The sequence below is a fragment of the Bubalus bubalis genome, chromosome 4 (genome assembly GCF_019923935.1).
Source record: "Bubalus bubalis isolate 160015118507 breed Murrah chromosome 4, NDDB_SH_1, whole genome shotgun sequence".
Taxonomy (NCBI): domain Eukaryota; kingdom Metazoa; phylum Chordata; class Mammalia; order Artiodactyla; family Bovidae; genus Bubalus; species Bubalus bubalis.
Window position 1 is genome coordinate 102,293,472 of NC_059160.1, and position 17,315 is coordinate 102,310,786.

At 35.9% G+C, this 17,315-nt stretch overlaps 1 protein-coding gene across 9 annotated transcripts in view; it reads left to right on the forward strand.

Moving 5' to 3' along the window:
* CEP290 (centrosomal protein 290) overlaps nt 1–17,315 on the forward strand; it is a 96,641-nt gene that overhangs the window by 65,225 nt on the left and 14,101 nt on the right. For 7 of the 9 annotated variants that reach the window (XM_044941847.1, XM_044941846.1, XM_044941852.1 and 4 more), the window contains 9 exons: nt 1,270–1,491; nt 2,311–2,433; nt 3,061–3,206; nt 3,539–3,694; nt 9,819–9,942; nt 14,106–14,240; nt 15,734–15,820; nt 16,497–16,661; nt 17,190–17,312. In XM_044941847.1, coding sequence (XP_044797782.1) covers nt 1,270–1,491; nt 2,311–2,433; nt 3,061–3,206; nt 3,539–3,694; nt 9,819–9,942; nt 14,106–14,240; nt 15,734–15,820; nt 16,497–16,661; nt 17,190–17,312 — 1,281 coding nt within the window. Of the gene's footprint in view, nt 1–1,269; nt 1,492–2,310; nt 2,434–3,060; nt 3,207–3,538; nt 3,695–9,818; nt 9,943–10,401; nt 11,794–14,105; nt 14,241–15,733; nt 15,821–16,496; nt 16,662–17,189; nt 17,313–17,315 lie in introns of those variants that run through there. The other 2 variants (XM_044941854.1, XM_044941851.1) reach the window with 2 other exon arrangements.

A 17,315-nucleotide genomic window follows, 5' to 3' on the forward strand; every position in this document is an offset into this window, starting at 1 on the left:
AGAAACATTTTTCTTAGGCTTTTTAAATTCTGTATTGATAAGTGAGATTAGTTTTTGCTAAGTTCATAATATGACTTAATTGGCTTTCCTTTTTTAGCCCCTGAAATAGTTTATGGAAATTATGTAGTCCACATTTAATCTATAGGGCTGCCCAACATTAAAGCCTTTTCTTTTTTAAATTATTTCTTAATTTTTAACAGTGTATTATTTTCTTACCCGGTTATTAGGTTTGTTACTATATGAAAATTTTTTTTTCTAAAATGTGTACATTTAATTGTGATTTTTAAATTTCTCTCCATAGAGTTTCATACAGTTTGAATAAAATGAAAAATCTAGTTTTTATATGTTTTATTTTGTTTGTAATTTTTATTTACTTTTGGTTTATTTATATATGCCCTTTATCACCATTAAACCATGTAAGGACTGGATTTTACTCAGATTTTTAAAATCTCCTATTGGACCTATTGAGATTATTAGCATAATTGACAGTAAAAATCCAGTAAGTCATAACTATGTAAATAGGTATAGCCCTGTGATGATCAGTCCCTTTCTCTTTGTCTGAAATTTCTGCTCTGAATTCCTGAAATACTTCCAGTCATTTTTCTTGAAACCATTTTTGACTTTTCCAAGGGAGTTTGTATTTTGTGTAATTGCTATAATACTACTAATTTCCTATTAGGGCTATTGGTAATCCCTTTGGGCCTGTAATAATTTATTCAACAAAACATATATTAAGGACCAATAATCCCATCAATGTTGCTATCTAGGACAGCTTGGAACTCCTTTCTAGTGGCTTATGTATACTGTCTAGTATTGTGAGCTGCCGTTTTATGTCTTGTCTTTACAAAATAGATTACAGACTACTAAAAGATTTTTGTTTTATGCTGTTCTTAGGCTTCACAGTGTTTGAAAAAAAAAAAAACCGCCTTGTATACAGTGATATTTACTTGTTTTTCTAATAAATTAATTCAGCCAAAGTGAAACATTTGCTTAGTTGATGAAATTTTGGTTCTAGGTGTTTGCTGAAGATGAATTGCTTTAGACTGTTTTTTCATGTTTTGTTTTTTCCCTTAAAGTAGACTTAATTCATTTGAAATGAGGATAAAAGAATTTATGTAGTTTGTGGTGGGTTTTTTTTGTATGTGTGTCCTTAAAAATTTAGATTGAAACTTTATTAGTAAGTATTAGTGGTGTACTTTATTATTATTGATTTTATCATTGATATTTGCTGAAGTTTCATGATTTACACCTTTCTTTGTCTTGTATTAGTCGCAAATTGAAGATTTAAATGAAAATATTTTAAAACTTAAAGAAGCTCTTAAAACAAGTAAAAACAGAGAAAACTCACTAACTGATAATTTGAATGATTTAACCAATGAACTGCAAAATAAACAAAAAGCCTATGGTAAAGTGCTTAGAGAGAAAGATGCAGTTGATCAAGAGAATAGTGAACTGAAGAGACAAATTAAAAGATTAACCAGTGGATTACAGGTAATCTTATTTGTGATAATGTTTTGATTTACAATAAACAGGTAGTAGTTTGTTTCCACTTTTTCATTTTATCTATAATATTTGCGAAGAGTTGACTCATTGGAAAAGACTCTGATGCTGGGAGGGCTTGGGGGCAGGAGGAGAAGGGGACGACAGAGGATGAGATGGCCGGATGGCATCACTGACTCGATGGACGTGAGTCTGAGTGAACTCCGGGAGTTGGTGATGGACAGGGAGGCCTGGCGTGCTGCGATTCATAGGGTCGAGAAGAGCGACTGAACTGAACTGATAATATTTGCTGAAACTAGCTTTCAAATCACTTTGATTAATGTAGCCGCTAATTCCTTCAGTGACCTCTATTGTATTAGTAGTTTTAAAGTAGCATATCTTATTAAAATATAGAAGTAGTTAACCATGTTATGCTTAAATATCAACAGTGTCATTTAGAAAGTATGGTTAGCTGTAGTCTCAAAGTTTCTACAGTTGGAATATTTATTGTGTATTTTGTTTGATACTTTTATGCTTGTTTAATGTAAAACTGCTGCAGCTATTGCTGCTCCTAAGTTGCTTCAGTCGTGTCCGACTCTGTGCGACCCCATAGACAGCAGCCCACCAAGCTCCCCCGTCCCTGGGATTCTCCAATGCATTTTGCCATTTCCTTCTCCAATGCATGAAAGTGAAAAGGGAAAGTGAAGTCACTCAGTCGTGTCCGACTCGTCGTGACCCCATGGACTGCAGCCTATCGGGCTCCTCTGTCCATGGGGATTTCCAGGCAAGAGTACTGGAATGGGGTGCCATTGCCTACATCTTGTTTTTTAGGGCAAACCTTTGATAGATAACAAACAAAGTTTAATTGAAGAACTCCAAAAGAAAATTAAAAAGCTAGAAAGCCAACTGGAAAGAAAGGTGGATGAAGCAGAAATGAAACCTATGAAAGAAAAGGTATGTGAAGAGATGTACTGATATGTTTAAGGCAGTGATAGTTAAATGTGTAGTTGAAGACTAGATAATTTGTTGATCTGTGGACCTGATACATATACCATAAGTGGTACTGGGTAACATAGAGGCATTCAAGACAAGTGTCTGTCCTTTAGGAATTTACTAGTCTACTTGAAGAGATACCAGTAAGTCTTCATCAGAAATTACTCTTCTTTCTGACATTACAGTACATCCAAAATCCCTTTATACCATATGTATTCAGCTGTATTTATCACTTTTCCCAGTGTAATTGTTTATATAGATTGGTTTGTACAGACCTTTGGGAAAGAAATTTGGGCATTTTTATCCTTACTTCTTGACCCAGATGTGTCCTATTTAATCCTTCAGTGGACTGGATTATTATTTCAGAGTAAATAGAGGGACTTGGATATATTCAGTGTTTACAGTAACAATCAATAACCAACCCACTCATAAATTGATTCTGTAGTGTGAAAAATAGCTTGAAATTTTCTTACAAGTTAACTAGTATTTTGTAGTAAAAGAGTTACTGATAGAAATAGTCCAAAGAAGAACTCAAATTGGTTAAAATCCATGTAATTAAACTTGTAAATAATTTGTTATTACTTACAGAGTGCCAGAGAAGAAGTAATTCGGTGGGAAGAAGGTAAAAAATGGCAAACCAAAATAGAGGGAGTTCGAAACAAGTTAAAAGAGAAAGAGGGGGAAGTCTATATTCTAACAAAGCAATTGACTACTTTGAAGGATCTTTTTGCCAAGTGAGTTTAATGTAAAACTAATTAATTATGTATACTTTTTCATTTACCTGGAAGTTATATAGTTTTTGTGTACTTGCTAAAATGAGAAATTCTCTAGCTTTATCATTTATTATCTATATTTCACTTTTTATTTTTTAAATATTTTTAAATATGTGTTAAATATATTTTAACAATTTCTAAGTGAAATTTCTTTAATTTAGCTCATAGCAAATAGAGAATGATCTGGTTTTTGTACATACATACGTCTTATAATAAGGAAGCTACAATTTAATAAATTGAACAAGCCGAACAGTGGATGGTACATTTTCATGATTCTGTATTAAATCCCACAGAGCTGATAAAGAGAAACTTACCCTGCAAAGGAAATTAAAAACAACTGGCCTGACTGTTGATCAGGTTATGGCAGTGCGAGTGTTGGAGTCAGAAAAAGAGTTAGAAGAATTAAAAAAGAGAAATCTTGACTTAGAAAATGACATATCATATATGAGGTAAGCTAATACATTAAAATGCACAAGCATATAACCATACATATACCATAATTGGTACTGGGTAACATAGAGAAGTTCAAGACAATTCCTTTAGGAATTTACTAGTCTACTTGAAGAGACAGCAGTAACTCTTAGTCAGAAATTACTAAGCATGGCCCCGCACATCAGAACTAGACCAGGTTTCCGCCACAGTCAGTCTCTTGCATCAGGAAGCTTCCAGAAGCCCCTTATCCTTATCCCTCAGAGGGCAGACAGAATGAAAACCACAATCACAGAAAACTAATCAAACTGATTACATGGACCGCAAACTTGTCTAACTCAATGAAACTATGAGCCATGCCATGTAGCGCCACTCAAAACAGACCAGTCAAGGTGGAGAGCTCTGACAAAACATGCTCCACTGGAGAAGGCAGTGGCAAACCACTTCCGTATTCTTGCCTTGAGAACCCTATGAATAGAATGACAAGGCAAAACCATAGGACACTGAAAGATGAACTGCCCAGGTTGGTAGGTGCCCATATGCTACCAGAAAAGAACAAAGAAATAACACCAGAAAGAATGAAGAGACAGAGTCAAAGCGAAAACAACGCCCAGTTGTGGATGCGACTGGTGATGGAAGTAACATCTGATGCAGTAAGAAACAGTATTGGATAGGAACCTGGAATGTTAGGTCCACGAATCAAGCTAAATTAGAAGTGGTCAAACAGGAAATACAAAGGGTGTACATTGACATTCTAGGAATCAGTGAACTAAAATGGACTGGAATGGGTGAATTTAACTCAGATAACCATTATATCTACTACTGTGAGCAAGAATCCCTTAGAAGAAATAGAGTAGCCATCATAGTCAACAAAAGAGTCCAAAATGCAGTACTTGGCTGCAATCTCAAAAACGACAGAATGATCTCTGTTCATTTCCAAGGCAAACCATTCAATATCACAGTAATCCAAGTGTGTGCCCTAACAAATAATGTTGAAAAAGTTGAAGTTGACTGTTTCTATGAATACCTACAAGACCTTCTAGAACTAACACCCAAAAAAGATGTCCTTTTCATTATAGGGGACTGGAATGCAAAAGTAGGAAGTCAAGAGATACCTGGAGTGACAGGGAAGTTTGGCTTTGGAGTACAGAATGAAGCAGGACAAAGGCTAACAGAGTTTTACCAAGGGAACACACTGGTCATAGCAAACACCCTCTTCCAACAACACTAGAGAAGACTTTACACATGGACATCACTAGATGGTCAGTACCGAAATCAGATTGATTATATTCTTTGCAGCCAAAGATGGAGAAGCTCTATACAGTCAGCAAAAACAAGACCGGGAGCTGACTGTGGCTCAGATCATGACCTCCTTATTGCCAAATTCAGACTGAAATTGAAGAAAGTAGGGAAAACCACTAGACCATTCAGGTATGACCTAAATCAAATCCCTCATGATTATACAGTGGAAGTGATAAATAGATTCAAGGGATTAGATCTGATAGAGTGCCTGAAGAACTATGGACGGAGGTTCATGACGTTGTACAGGAGGCAGTGATCAAGACCATTCCCAAGAAAAATGCAAAAAGGCAAAATGGTTGTCTGAGAAGTCCTTACAAATAGCTGTGAAAAGAAGAGAAATGAAAGGCAAAGAAGAAAAGTAAAGATATACCCATTTGAATGCAGAGCTCCAAACAATAGCATGGAGAGATATAAGAAAGCTTTCTTCAGTGATCAATGCAAAGAAATAGAGGAAAACACAGAATGGGAAAGACTAGAGATCTCTTCAGGAAAATTAGAGATACCAAGGGAACATATCATGTAAAGATGGGCACAATAAAGCACAGATATAGTATGAACCTAACAGAAACAGAAGATATTAGGAAGAGGTGGCAAGAATACACAGAAGAACTATAAAAAAAAGATCTTCATGACCCAGATAACCACAATGGTGTGATCACTCACCTAGAGCCAGACATCCTGGAATGCAAAGTCAAGTGGGATTAGGAAGCATCACTATGAACAAAGCTAATGGAGGTGATGGAATTCCAGTTGAGTTATTTCATATCCTAAAATATGATGCTATTAAAAGTGCTGCACTCAATATGCCAGCAAATTTAGGAAGCTAGCAGTGGTCCCAGGACTGGAAAAGGTCAGTTTTCATTCCAATCCCAAAGAAAGGCAATGCCAAAGAATGTTCAGACTCCCACACAATTGCACTCATCTCACATGCTAGCAAAGTAATGCTCAAAATTCTGCAAGTGAGGCTTCAACAGCACATGAACCAGGAACTTCCAGATGTTCAAGCTGGATTCAGAAAAGGCAGAGGAACCATAGATCAAATTGCTAACATCTGTTGGATCACACATAAAGCCAGAGATTTCCAGAAAAACATCTACTTCTGATTTATTAACTATGCCAAAGTCTTTGACTGCATGGATCACAACAAACTGTGGAAAATTCTTAAAATGATGGGAATACCAAACCTTCTTACCTACCTCCTGAGAAATGTGTGTGTAGGTCAAGAAGCCACAGTTAGATCTGGACATGGAACAACAGACTGGTTCCAGATAGGGAAAGGGCTACATCAAGGTTGATATTGTCACCCTGCTTATTTAACTTATTTGCAGAGTATATCATGTGAAATGCCAGGCTGAATGAAGCACAAGCTGGAATCAAGATTGCCAGGAGAAATATCAATAACCTCAGATATGCATATGACACCACCCTTATGGCAGAAAGCGAAGAAGAACTAAAGAGCCTCTTGATGAAAGTGAAAGAGAGTGAAAAAGTTGACTTAAAACTCAACATTCAGCAAACTAAGATCATGGCATTCGGTCCCATAACTTCATGGCAAATAGGTGGGGAAACAATGGAAACAGGAAGAGGCTTTATTTTTGGGTGCTCCAAAATCACTGCACATGGTCACTGCAGCCATGAAATTAAAAGACGCTTGCTCCTTGGAAGAAAAGCTATGGCCAACCTAGATAGCATATTAAAAAGCTGAGACATTACTTTGCCAACAAAGGTCCATCTAGTCAAAGCTTTAGTTTTCCCAGTAGTCATATATGGATGTGAGAGTTGGACCAATAAGAAAACCAAGCGCCGAAGAATTGGTGCTTTTGAACTGTGGTGTTGGAGAAGACTCTTGAGAGTCCCTTGGACTGCAAGGAGATCCAACCAGTCCATCCTAAAGGAAATAAGTCCTGAATATTCATTGGAAGGACTGATGTTGAAGCTGAAACTCCAGTAGTTTGGCCACCTGATGCGAAGAACTGACTCATTAGAAAAGACCCTGATGCTGAGAAAGATTGAAGGCGGGAGGAGAAGGGGATGACAGAGGAAGAGATTGTTGGATGACGTCACCAACTCGATGGCTATGAGTTTGAGGATGCTTTAGGAGTTGGTGATGGACAGGGAAGCCTTATATGCTGCAGTCAATGGGATCTTAAAGAGTCAGACACGGCTGAGTGACTGAACTGAACTGAAAATGTTTTATCTTAAGCTTGAGTTCTGGTTTTTCTTTTCCCATGTGAGTAGAGATGTTTCTGGTTCTTTTTACATCACATAATACAGATTATATTATTGAGCTTCTGAACATTATATTCTGTGACTCTGGATCTTGATTGAATTCTGTGGAAAATGCAGTATTTTTGTTTTACCAGGTCTAGATAGTCTCTGGAGAAGGAAATGGCAACCCACTCCAGTACTCTTGCCTGGAAAATCCCATGGATGGAGGAACCTGGTAGGCTACAGTCCATGGGAACGCGAAGAGTTGGACATGACTGAGCGACTTCACTTTCACTTTTCACTTTCATGCATTGGAGAAGGAAATGGCAACACACTCCAGTGTTCTTGCCTGGAGAATCCCAGGGACAGGGGAGCCTGGTGGGCTGCCGTCTATGGGGTCGCACAGAGTTGGACAAGACTGAAGCAACTTAGCAGATAGGCTCAGCCTCATTTTTTAACCTGCTTTCTGTGGGCTGTGCTTCCAGTACCATTTTCAAAACTTTTACAGTGCTCTTTTGCTTTGTTCTGCCTGAGCACTTCCCTATTGACAGTCTGGTATGTTGGCTGTCTTCTGTTAGGTCAGTTCTCAGATTCTTTAATGTTCAAATTAGGATCAGATGCATACATGCATGCTCAGGAGTGAGCTCAGTACTTCATTAACTACTTTATAAGATTCCTTTCTAGAGCTCTTTCCTTCTGTCATCTCACTGATGCATTTGGTTTCCTCGGGCTCCCCTTTTTGGTTGTTACTGTTTCGTCACTAAGTTGTGTCCAGTTCTTTGCAACACTGTGAACTGTAGCCCACCAGGATCCTCTTTCCATGGGATTTCCCAGGCAAGAATACTGGTATGGGTTGCCATTTCCTCCTCCAGGGGATCTTCCTGACCCAGGGATTGAACTTGTGTCTCTTGCATCACAGGCAGATTCTTTAATGCTGAGCCACCAGGGAAGCCCCCCTTTTTGGTCTTTAAGGCACATCTGAGGCTTTAGTTGCCCGTTATACTGTGCACTTCAGCCATTGTGCTCTTGTCTGCATCTAAGCCAGCAGCAGGAGAGCAAAAAAGGGGACATGTGGTGGTGGGGTCCCTACTTTGCCTTCCCCTTTACTAATCACAGCTCTACCAATTGGAGGAGATTCCTCTCCCTAAAAATTTCGGCTCCTTTGAATTTCCTTTGCAGCCTTTGCCACCACTGCCTTAGGATTGCCTGAGGGTTGAGATAGGAGAGTGCATAGGAGAGAAAAATAAGGAGGGATTTTTGCAGTGCCTAAGAGTATTAAGTGTTCTTAAGGGCCCTTGCTCCTGCTGAAGCTAGAACTTGAAGCTTTGCTGATGCTCATCTTCATGTTTCAAGCTGTGTTGTATTGAGGCTAGGAAATACTAGAGGAAAGGAAGAGGTAAATTCATCAGCTCTGTGCTGATACTTCAAATTCCAGAACTTTATCCCAGTCTGTAAAATATTTACTTTTTTAAGTCCTCATGAGCTACCTATATTCCGTTTCCTTCCCTTCTAAATAATTGTTTCTTAAATTCTTCAGAATTTTCCTTGATGGTGAAGAACAAAGTGATTGAAAATTTTTTCTTCATTTTGACATCTGTTTATAGCCACTGTCTGGATCTAGCGTCCTTGTTTTTCTTAGTCTAAGCATATATTCAGAATAAAACCAAATCCTTTTATTCTTCTTTGCAGTTTTCAGAAGGATCAAAATATTTTACTTTTGAAACCTTCTAATACTTTTAGATATTTAATAGCTTCTTTTCTAGTATGAGCAGTATGACTCTATGTAGGCTGAAATAATTGAGAAGACTTTATAAAAGAGAACTTCAACTTGTCTTCTCTCTCAGTTCAAATGTGAATTTCTGAATTTTATGAATCACATGTAGCTATTAAAGGGAGAAAGGACATTCCAAGAAAACAGAACCCTAGCAGAGACATAGGGGCAGAAGTGATCTTTCTTGTGTGGATAAGAGTGGATGTATTTTCCTCAGTAAGGGAAAACTCGTGGACAACTGTGTTGAACAGATGTGATTGTGCCAGATAGTGGAGGGCCTTGTACATCATGCAGATGAGTATAAACTGAAAAAATAGATTATCTGGCACCACTTAGAACCTATTAAAATCCTTGAACTTTTTGAGAAGCACATGAATGTTATGAAATTATTATGTAATGTTTTAAAAATAGTAGGTATTTTTATTCAGTTATCTTACACAATCCCAAAATAGATGTATGTTCTTTACAAATGTTAATGCATTTCTTTAAATCAAAATACGCTTTTTAACTCTTACTTTACTGGATGCTTGGGGCTGGTGCACTGGGACGACCCAGAGGGATGGTGTGGGGAGGGAGGAGGGAGGAGGGTTCAGGATGGGGAGCACATGTATACCTGTGGCGGATTCGTTTTGATGTTTGGCAAAACTAATACAGTGTTTCAGGTTTAAAAATAAAATTAAATTAAATTAAAAAAAAAAAAAAAGGAGGCCAGCCATGAAATCCTCTGTAGAGGATCATTTTATAGGATAGTCATATCCCAATTTAATTTTTGTATAGTTTTGAAATTTTGTAGAATTTAAAATACAGTGTTAAAAATATATTTTTCTATATTTTAATGTAAAGTCTGTGATTATTGTTCATAGGTCTCATCAAGCTCTTCCTCGAGATTCTGTTATAGAAGACTTACATTTGCAAAATAAATTCCTCCAAGAAAAACTTCATGCTTTAGAAAAGCAGTTTTCAAAGGATGCATATTCTCGGCCTTCAGTAAGTGCATATCTTTTCATTGTTTTAATTCTAAAGTTTAAAAGTGAAATAAATTCTGCCTTTATCTGACTAGAAATAGTAGATCCTTCTCATTAATATTAATATAATAAATCCAGCTTTTGTTTTTACTTGGTACAGATATATGTTTTCTTTAATTCTTTTTACATAATATAAATTTGTGGTTCTTATGCTTTGCATAAAGCTTCATTACAAATGATTTCTGTAGATTTTAAATGTAGTTATGAGTTCTGTTGTGACAAGAACACATAGATAAATTAGGAAGATACATTATAACATTGTATCCATTTATGTGTGTGATACATTTCTAGTGTGTCTTTATAAAGTCTGATCAATGTAGAATTATTTGTTGTATCTTATTTTAAAACACTTGTGTGTTATATTTTTATTATTTTTTTCCTTTTCTTTTCCTGTTTCTTTTCTTCTGTCTGCTTCAAGCAGAATCTGTTATCTGACACAACTACGCTTTCTCCTCTTGCTGCCAGTGTTAATAAATACAGGCATAATATTTTTCACAAAAAGAACACTTTACACAGGAAACAAAACAATCGCATAACAGTACTCAGAATTAAAAATAAGAAAGAAATAGATGTTAGTGCCAACTTACATCATCAGGTACCTAGACATAATCTACAGTATTACAGTAATGAAGAAAAACACGAAGCAGAAGATATTGTAGATCCTACGGAGTTAAATAAATCTGAGTCAAGAACAAACAATACATCAAGTCCATTTAGGTCAACTGAAGGTACCTTGACTGATTTTAACCCCAATTTTGAAAATGATCCAAATCCTAAAGTTCAGAAAATTAATCAAGACTGTTGTGAAAATGATGAGCAGGAAGATAAAAACAGGGAAGAGAAAGCTAAGCAAGATGAGAAAGAAAAGGGACACCTGACTGAAGAAGTGAGTCACAGCAAGCACACGGATCCAGCAGAAGCTTCTGGGGAGGACCGTGGCTGGGCCACAGGGGTGGCTGCCCTGAATCAGTGTGCTGAGGAGGGTGCACAGGCCCACCCTGAAACCAATGCGCCAGGCCAGCCAAGAAATGAGGCGGCCCAGCTCTGAGTACATGGTAGTCCTTTATTTCTCTGTTGGCTCAGTTTTCTTAGAGCAAGTAGCATATGCATATGGTACAAATGGAAACAAATTGTGTCAGATTTGTAAAAAATATTAACTGTTAATAAACTTCTTAAACCCAATATTTGCCTAGTTCCTACTAAAACTTAGTGGTTGTGCATTTCTCTAATTCATTTTTGTATTCTCTGTTTTACTACTGGTATTCACTTAAAAAGTATTAGATTAGATAACCGAATAACAAAAATAAGGCCCTTTAGAAGTATTTTGCCTTAGAAATTCCTAATTCAGCATGTTGTAAAATCTCACTGCAAGTCAAATTTCACTACGGGGAAAATATTGATAAAAATCTGTTATGATGCTCTGTAACATTCTAATATACATAGCAAGTTCCTTTGATGATCTTTTTGCCTTGTATTATAACAGATACTTTTTTATATATAATGAGAAAAGGGAGTTTGTTTGTATTGCTTAGGTATAGTTCTCACAATACTCTGCAGAGAATTATTTCTGTTTTACTTGGGAAGCTTGGAGAAACATCTCTAGTGATCAAGAAGATGCAGAACTAGGATTTATATGGAGGTCTAATTCTACAGTTAATGAACTTTCTACATATGCTCTACTTTTGGTCAATTTATATGGCAGTCCAGAGTAAGAAGTTTGTTCCGAGTTGAAATCAAATAGCATTCATTCATTTGTTCTTTCCTTTCCACCTTGGATATTCTAGTTACCTAAGTCCTCATTAAATTAGACATTTAAATTAAGAGAAAATGGGCAAAAATGACTTAATTCTTACTTCATTTCCTTTTTCAGGCATTTTTCACTTGATAATAAGTAATTGAGAATTTGAGACTTCCCCTGTGTATTATCTCTAACTCCCATCCCCTAAGAACTTGACTTTTAGCAGTGTATACCTTTTAATAAGATTCTCCTTCTACAGAACAATTTGTAAGTCTCCCTGAAATTGATTATACAAGAATTTTATTTATTTTGCTTTTATAGATGAGTTTACTAGAATTTTTTCCCCCCAAATTTAAACAATTTCAGCTAGCACTTTTGTTTTCTGAGAATAGGAAGAAAAAAATGATCCACATTCACTTACTTGAATAATTGCATCTGTATTTTAGTGAGGAGAACTGTTGAAAAAATATCTTCATGTAAGATCAGATAGAATTAGTCTTTCCTGTGAGTGAAATGTATTATGTTTTATATCTATCAGTCAAGGGTACTGATTATCATTTATTAAATTGCTATTGTAGACTGAAGAGATGAAGTAAGGGAGACAGAAGAGCTCAGGGATAGGAAACTACAGCTTGCCATGTCGGAAGAGACCTTCAACAGTATCAGTGCCTTCACTTGTGAGATGTAGAAACAGAGGACCTTACAAGGGTTGGTTTTGCTTAGTGTTAACCTTAATAGTTACAGTTGGAGAAGGCAAGGGCACCCCACTCCAGTACTCTTGCCTAGAAAATCCCATGGACGGAAGAGCCTGGTAGGCTGCGGTCCATGGGGTCGCACAGAGTCAGACACGACTGAGCGACTTCACTTTCTTCACTTAAACCTTAATAGTAGTAGAACCAGAATGTAGACTTGGATTATCTGACAAAGTAGGAACATATTGCTATAGTTTACTGACACCATGAAACATGTCTGTCTGCTTTTGCTTGCCACTATGTATGTTCGTATGCACACACATTCTCTCAGACAGTTAGAAATCAGGTGGATACATGCAGTGTTTCTGCCAGTGTTGTGTTGTGTTATATGCTCTCAGCTCAGAATCTCTTTACTTTACTATATCCTATTCTCTAATTTCTTTACTTTAACTCTGTTTTACCTAAGAAAACTTACTCTTTTTTTTACTTTTTTTTTAACCAAAGAGTGAAAGTGAAAGTGTCAGAATGTATTTAACCTACTGCTAATTCAAATGATGTTACAGAGCCAGTTATAATAAATGTATTTACAGAATATTATACCTTAATAAAGATGTATATAAGCATATAATATGATGATCATAATAATGTCTCTGGAATTACTGACTTGATAGTTAACCAAGCCAAGAGAATAGAATGGGAGAGAAAAAACTAAAACTGTTCTGAGTGCTTTTACAACATTATCTCATATAATGCTCTTTAACAGTCTTATAAGTGGTAAAAAGTAGTAAAAAGTAACCAAACACAGATTTCTCTTTCAAATAATGTACAGTTTAGGATGAGAAATAAATATGAATATGGATAATAACCCCCCAAGGTGGATTCATGCCAAAACAAATGCAAATAAAGTGTTACTGGATTTCAGAGGAGGGGGTGATTATTTTAGCTCCAGGAATGAGGAATAGCTTTCTAAAGGAGGAAGGAATTGAGGCACTTTTTGTAGGCTTGTGTATTCATCTGCTATGGCAACCATAACAGAACACCACGGAGTTGATGGCTTAAGCAACAGAAATTTATTCTCACAGTTCTGAAAACCAGAAGTCCAAAATCAAGGTACTGGCAGAGTTGATTTCTTCTTGAGGCTTTAGGGAAAGGGTCCCTTCAGGCCTTTCTTCTGGCTCATAGATGGCTAGCTTCTCCTTGTCTCTATAGTTACTCCCTTCTGTCTATGTGTACAATTTTGTTTTTGTGTAAGTACATCAGACATTGGATTAAAGCCCACCCTAGTGACCCTGTTTTATCTTAATTATCTTATAGCCTGAAAAGGCCCTATCTCCAAATAAGGTCATTTGAGGTACTGGGAATTAGAACTTAAACATACGAATTTGGGGGTTTGATGGGGGTTGGGGCACAATGCAATCTATAACAGTCAGATAACAATATTTTATTTTGGACTGAAAGAACCACAAATTATATGTGTGGACATCATTAAATCATATTGACTTTGTTTTCTGTATTAATTTCAAGAGACTGATTACCTTTTGTGAGTTTATGGTTGTTTTCTCTAGAGCTCTCCAATTTTCTCATTCTTTTGAGGAATAGCGTTCCCTTTTAGCATAGTGTTTTCTTACCCGGCATGTCTTATGCAGCTTTTATTTGCTATACCTTAAAAATACTCCTAACTTCATTTTCCTGAAGACTTCAGGAATAGATTCAGATGATCATTATCAAAGAGAACAGGAGCTCCAGAGGGAAAACTTGAAGTTGTCATCTGAAAATATTGAACTCAAATTTCAGCTTGAACAAGCAAATAAAGATTTGCCAAGATTAAAGGTAAATTTAATATTCTTTATTATAGTTAGAAAATCTAATGCCTGAAAACCTTTTTCTCCCTACTCAATTGTTATGTTTACTATGTTAGCTTATGAAGAAGCCAGAAACTCATATTCATAAAATATGGTAGCGTTTACACTTTCTACATTCACTCATGTAACAGTTATTTGTTGAGGGCCTTCTTTGTATCAGGTACTCTTCTATGTGCTGGGAAACAGCCATCAGAAAAATTCTTGCACTTGTAGAGCTTATATTCCAGCAGGAAGGCTCATAATAGGTAAACAAGTCAGTATATTGCATGTCAGCTGATGTTAAATGCTAAAAAAAAAAAAGCACCGTTTGTGTGTGTGTGTGTGTGTGTGCGTGTGTGTGCGCACATGTGTGCGTTGGATAGGGGTATAGTTGACCCTTGAACTACGAGGGTCCATTTATATGGGGATATTTTTCAATAGTAAACACTGCTGTTTTACCTGATCCATGGTTGGTTGAATCCACGAATGCAGAGATACTGCAGATATAGAGGACCGACTATAAGTTATATCTCCACACTGTTCAGCAGTCAACAGAATATGGGATTGCTCTTTAAAATAGAGTAGTAAGGGGAGGCCTTATTAATAAAATGATATTTTAGCAGAGAACTAGGGGACAGGTAAGGAAGTGGGTCATACAGATAACTAGAAAAAGAATTCCAGACAACAGAAGTGGCAAGTTCAAATGCTCTGTGTGTGGCAAGACGATAGTTGGTGTGTTTAATTAACAGTTAGCACATTTCAAAATATTCGGATAAAAAAGTAATAAAATATTAGGGTAGCTGTTAAAATATAAAGTCTTTAAAAAATGTTTAGGATGATTGTCTCTGTTAGAAATTTTACTTTATTTTTATATTTATAATAAATTTATTTTTGGTTTTTGAAATCTTATCCTATTTATTGGAGTCTTTTTCTCCACTGTTTCATTTTTGTTTTTTTTAACTTAGAATATTAGCAACCTGTTAATCCACTGGTAATAGTATAATTAAACTATGTCCTATTTCTTATTCTGGTTTTTACACTGTTAGAACCAGTGTCAGAAGAGCAATTGTTTATTTCTTTGTACCATGTGGATATGGTTCTACATATGTAATTTATGGGACACTTAAAATCAGGAGTTCTGAACTCAAATTTATTATTGTATACTAAGGCAGTAATGATGGACAGGGAGGCCTGGTGTGCTGCAGTCCATGGGGTCACAAAGAGTTGGTTATGACTGAGCGACTGAACTGAACTGAAGTAATAATGTAGGAAATATATATTTAAATCCATATATAAAAATCTCTTGTATTAGTACACTTTACTTCAACATATGTCACAGTTCAAAATCCTCTCATTGGTAGGAGGATCCACTTGTTTACTTAAGCTATACAGTTGAAGAGATTGGTAGTTAAGATGATTTGCCTTTCCTTACCAGTGACTACAGCTGTGTTAAACTGTTACATGTTTTCTTTAATATTCTAGAATCAGGTAAGAGACTTGAAGGAAATGTGTGAATTTCTGAAGAAAGAAAAAGCAGAAGTAGAGCGGAAACTTGGCCACGTTAGAGGGGTGAGTATGTGAGAGTATACCACGTCTGTTTTAGCTTCAGAAGGGATAAGCTGGAAGTGAGAATAAAAGGTTGGATATGTCATAGCAGCATTGATATGCCTTTACTAGTGCCTTTAGTTTTAGTTATGTTCTGCTGCATGCACAGTGTAAAACATCACTAAGCTTTCTCTTTGTTTCAAGTTAATAAATTTCATCATCTCTCACATCTTACATGCTTTTTATTCCACTTGGACTCTATACCATCTCTTTTTTCTTTGCATCTCCCTCCACACCTTGAAAACATTTAACTTCCAGGAATCTTCCTTCTTCTATTCATTGAGGTAACTACTAATTGCTTCTTGGTCTGATTCTAACATTTTGTAACTACTTTTTATGCTATTCATGGCAGCTTCTTAGTTATAATGCTAATATACTAATGTTGGGTTTAAGCTGTTACTTATTAGTTGCATGACTTTAGGAATATCAAATTCTCTGAGTGTTGATTTTCTTGTATGTAAAGTGAAGATTGTAATACCTCTTTCATAAGGTTATTATAATGAGTTGAAGTAATACAAACTTTGGCTTCAAATGTTAGGAATCAACAATGAATTTAATAATAAACCTCTTGTATTATTGGTATTTTATACTGTACTTTCTAAAATATTTGGTTAAATAAAAAGTTAACATTTTTTCCTAGTCTGGTAGAAGTGGAAAGACAATCCCAGAACTAGAAAAAACCATTGGTTTAATGAAAAAAGTAGTCGAAAAAGTCCAAAGGGAAAATGAACAACTGAAAAAAGCATCAGGAATATTGACCAGTGAAAAAATGGCTAATATTGAGATGGAAAATGAAAAGTTGAAGGTAATATTCTTAATGCCATTTGTACAGAATGTTATACTGATACAATTTTTATTAATTTTTAAGAACAGTTTTAAATATAATATATAAAGTGGCTTTAATGGATGAAGAGATATTTTACACATGTGGAAAAAAATATTGGAGACAATGATTAAAGTGTTACAGTAGCATGATGTGGTCATCTTACTATTTCCAAACCACTGGTTCTCACTCTGGCAATATAAAATAATTAACTGTGTCTATTTTCAAAAATACAGTTGACTAAGACCCTAATTTTGAGATTGATCAGTTATTTGGGGATTGGTCCCACCATTGGTATTGTGTGGTTTTTTTTTTTTTTTTTAAGTCATCAACTCATTCTAAGCCAAGATTGGAAACCATCTGCTCTAGATGACCAGTATTAAAGGGAAGAATTTAATTCTAATTGTATCAAATATGAGCTCTAAAACTATGTTGGACTAAGTTTTATGAGTTTATGGGATCATCATTTATTTCCTCGTTTTGATAATGTAGAGTTTTTTAAATTACTAGGCTGAATTAGAAAAACTCAAAGTTCATCTTGGACGTCAGTTGAGCATGCACTATGAATCCAAAGCCAAAGGCACAGAGAAAATTGTTGCTGAAAATGAGAGACTTCGTAAAGAACTTAAAAAAGTA